The sequence below is a fragment of the Corvus brachyrhynchos genome, unplaced genomic scaffold (assembly GCF_000691975.1).
Source record: "Corvus brachyrhynchos isolate BGI_N302 unplaced genomic scaffold, ASM69197v1 scaffold5, whole genome shotgun sequence".
Classification (NCBI taxonomy): Eukaryota; Metazoa; Chordata; class Aves; order Passeriformes; family Corvidae; genus Corvus; species Corvus brachyrhynchos.
In genome coordinates this window covers 5,910,924-5,913,790 of record NW_008238321.1, presented here as the reverse complement: position 1 = coordinate 5,913,790, position 2,867 = coordinate 5,910,924, and the positions used below count along the sequence as shown (strand labels likewise).

Below are 2,867 nucleotides of genomic sequence, written 5' to 3'. Positions count from 1 at the left end.
CTGGAAGTGTCCAAGGCCAGGCTGGACATTGGGGCTTGGAGCACCCTGGGACAGTGGGAGGTGTCCCTGCCCATGGCAGGGGTGGGATGAGAGGATCTCTAAGATCCCTTCCCACCCAAACTATTGTGGGATTCTGTGAACACCTCTTTAATGGGGTGTATGAGTTTAAAATGTCTCATTAGCAATAATTTGAAATATGAAGTGTTTTCAATATAAGGAAAAGATTCCGGTCCTTGATAGATGCCCAGGAAATGTTACATAAAGATGGAGATCTGCTCTCCTCCAAAGCCAAGAGAGGATGTACAGAGTTCCTTTGCCTTCTGCATTGTGGTTTATAGAAACCATGGGATCCTGGAGTGCTTTGGCTTGGAAGGGACCTTAAAGATCATCCAGGTGCACCCCCTGCCATGAGCAGGGAACCTTCTGCTTGAGCACTGTTGGAGATGAGGGTTTGTGAATGAATTCCTTCCACGAATTGCTTCTGTAACTCTGGATTCAAAACACATCCCTCATCCTGGGTGATTCCTAACGCATTTTCCCCTCTCCTTGTTTTCCTGCAGTCGTGGCCTTCCTGGTGGCGTTCCACCAGAACAAGCAGCTGATAGGAGAGAAGGGGCTGCTCCCCTGCAAGCTCTACCTGCAGGATGTCAAGAAGTACTTCAAAGGGAAGGTGGGCCTGGATGCCCTGAGCTACGCACCCACGCTCATCTGGTTCCTGGACTGGTCTGACATGGACAGCACCCTGGATTGCCTGGCCCTGGCTGGCCTGGCAGTGGCAGCCTTTGTGCTGCTGACTGGCTGTGCCAACATGGTCCTCATGTCCCTGCTGTGGCTGCTCTACCTCTCCTTGGTCAACGTTGGACAGATCTGGTGGGTTCTCAGTCCCTCTTATTTTGCTTTTCCCTCGTGCTGTTTGTGGTGCGCATTGATTTTCCTGTTCTCTCTGGAGCATTGGAAGGTTCCATTCCCTCCATGCCTTGTCCCAAGTCCCTCTCCAGCTCTCCTGGAGCCCTTTTAGGCCCTGGAAGAGGCTCTGAGCTCTCCCTGGAGTTTCCTCCAGGTGAACACCCCCAGCTCTCCCAGCGTGGCTCCAGCCCTGGGAGCAGCTCTGGAGTTGCTCCAACGATTCCTTCCTGTGCTGAGGACCCTGGAGCTGTTCCAGGCACGCTCAGTTCTTTGGGCAGACAATGGTTCGTGGCTCTCCACAACTGCCCCAAACAGCAGCTCTGCCATGGCCTGACCCTCTGCATCCTCCCATACCCTGGAAGGTTGGAAATCCAAAATCTTAACATTGCTCCTCACCAGCTTATCCATGTAGGAATGTGAGATAAGGACAGCACCTGGCACAAATTATTTATGGGCGTCTCCCAGCTCTGTCTTACCTGGGCTATCCACCCTGATTTCTCCTCTGTCAATTGCCTGCAGGATTGGATTTGATGATCCTCGTGGCTCCCTTCCCACTGAGGTTATTCCATAACATTCCGTGCTGTGTCATCCCAGCTGTGCAGTGCTTCCCCTCGTGGCTGCTGCAAGAGAATTCCCTCAATAATTACTTTTAGGATGGTTTCTCAGTTTTCAGCTCTGTCCAGAGCTGGAATTCTGTATTTCAGAATAAGTACAGAAAGCTTGTTGGGGGGGGGGGGGGGGGGGGAAACCCTGACACCCTGTAAATCACCTTGCTGCAGGGCAGGGCTGTGGTGTAAAAATAAAGGGTGTAGGATGTCCTTGCTCTTGTGAAGACCCCAAATACATTCGTTGAAAGAGGATGTGCCCTTAATAAAACCCTTCCAAAGAGGTCCTTTAGGTGACCTCTTTGCCTGCAGCTGAGGTGATGTGGGGCCTTTGCAGAGGGAAAAGGTTCTGCTGTGAAGAGGTGTCCAGGGATATTCTTCCCAAATTTTCTGGCTCTACAGCGGGACACCTTTTCCACAGATGGGCTCAGTGGATTTGGTTTTAAGGATTTGGGTGTGCTGTCCCGTTCATTCCCATCCTACTCCGGCTGGAATGTAAGTGGGTGAAGGAGAACAGCCTCTGAAAAGCTCCATTCTCTGAGCTCTTAACTCAGCATGAACTTAAAGCTGTGAAACCAAGCCAGAGAGCTGGAAAAATAACTTGGTGGATGGTTTTCCATTGCCTGTTTCCAGATTGTTCCAGAGCTGCTTGTCTGTTTTCTGGATGTTTTAATGCTAAAGGGCAGGAATTCAAGCATCATCCTGCTCTGCTTTCCAGGGATACAGGAGCCTCTGCTGTAGCAGAGCAATCTGGATGTGATCCTTGACTTCTTCTTTGTGTTTCTGTTTGGAGGGGGGGAAAATAAAAATCCCAACAACCTCCCCCTGAAGCTGCCAAGGTTTTGTAGCTGAGAGCTGGAGCTGCAGTGACTCCAAGGCTGGAGGTTTGGTGGGTTAATTCTTGGAGCAGTGGGATAATGAAGACAGGCTCTCTTCATTAGTGCCCACAGCTCTCTGGAGAGCTCTTTGTGCTGGTGCTGTAGAGTTCTGAGAATTTTATTTTTAATAAAAAGCTCCACCTGGGATGTGTTTTCCATGTATTTGAGCAGTGTGTGCAGTGCTGGTCCTCTGCTCCCACTTCTCCTGGCACAGGGGGTGGTGTCTCCTCTGGCAGTCCTGCAGAGCTCCCGAGGTTTTACCAGAAGAATTCCAGGTGTGCCTGGTGAACTTGGAGTGGCTTTTTTGGCACCTTTTTCAAGGAAGAGGAGAAAGGTGGTGGATACAGAGGGGAGCCTTCTCCTCTCTTCCACCAGACCATGTCCAAACCCCTCTTCCTGAGCAGGGTGGAAGCTCAGGGATGAATTTTGGGTCTCTTCCCAGCTCCAAGACAATGATCTGCCTGGCAGGAACGCACAT

At 50.9% G+C, this 2,867-nt stretch overlaps 1 protein-coding gene across 1 annotated transcript in view; it reads left to right on the top strand.

Moving 5' to 3' along the window:
• Positions 1-2,867, top strand: part of LMF1 (lipase maturation factor 1) — a 144,778-nt gene that overhangs the window by 8,620 nt on the left and 133,291 nt on the right. Inside the window, exon 3 of the mRNA XM_008633604.2 lies at positions 561-870. Coding sequence (XP_008631826.1) covers positions 561-870 — 310 coding nt within the window. The remainder of the gene's footprint in view (positions 1-560; positions 871-2,867) is intronic.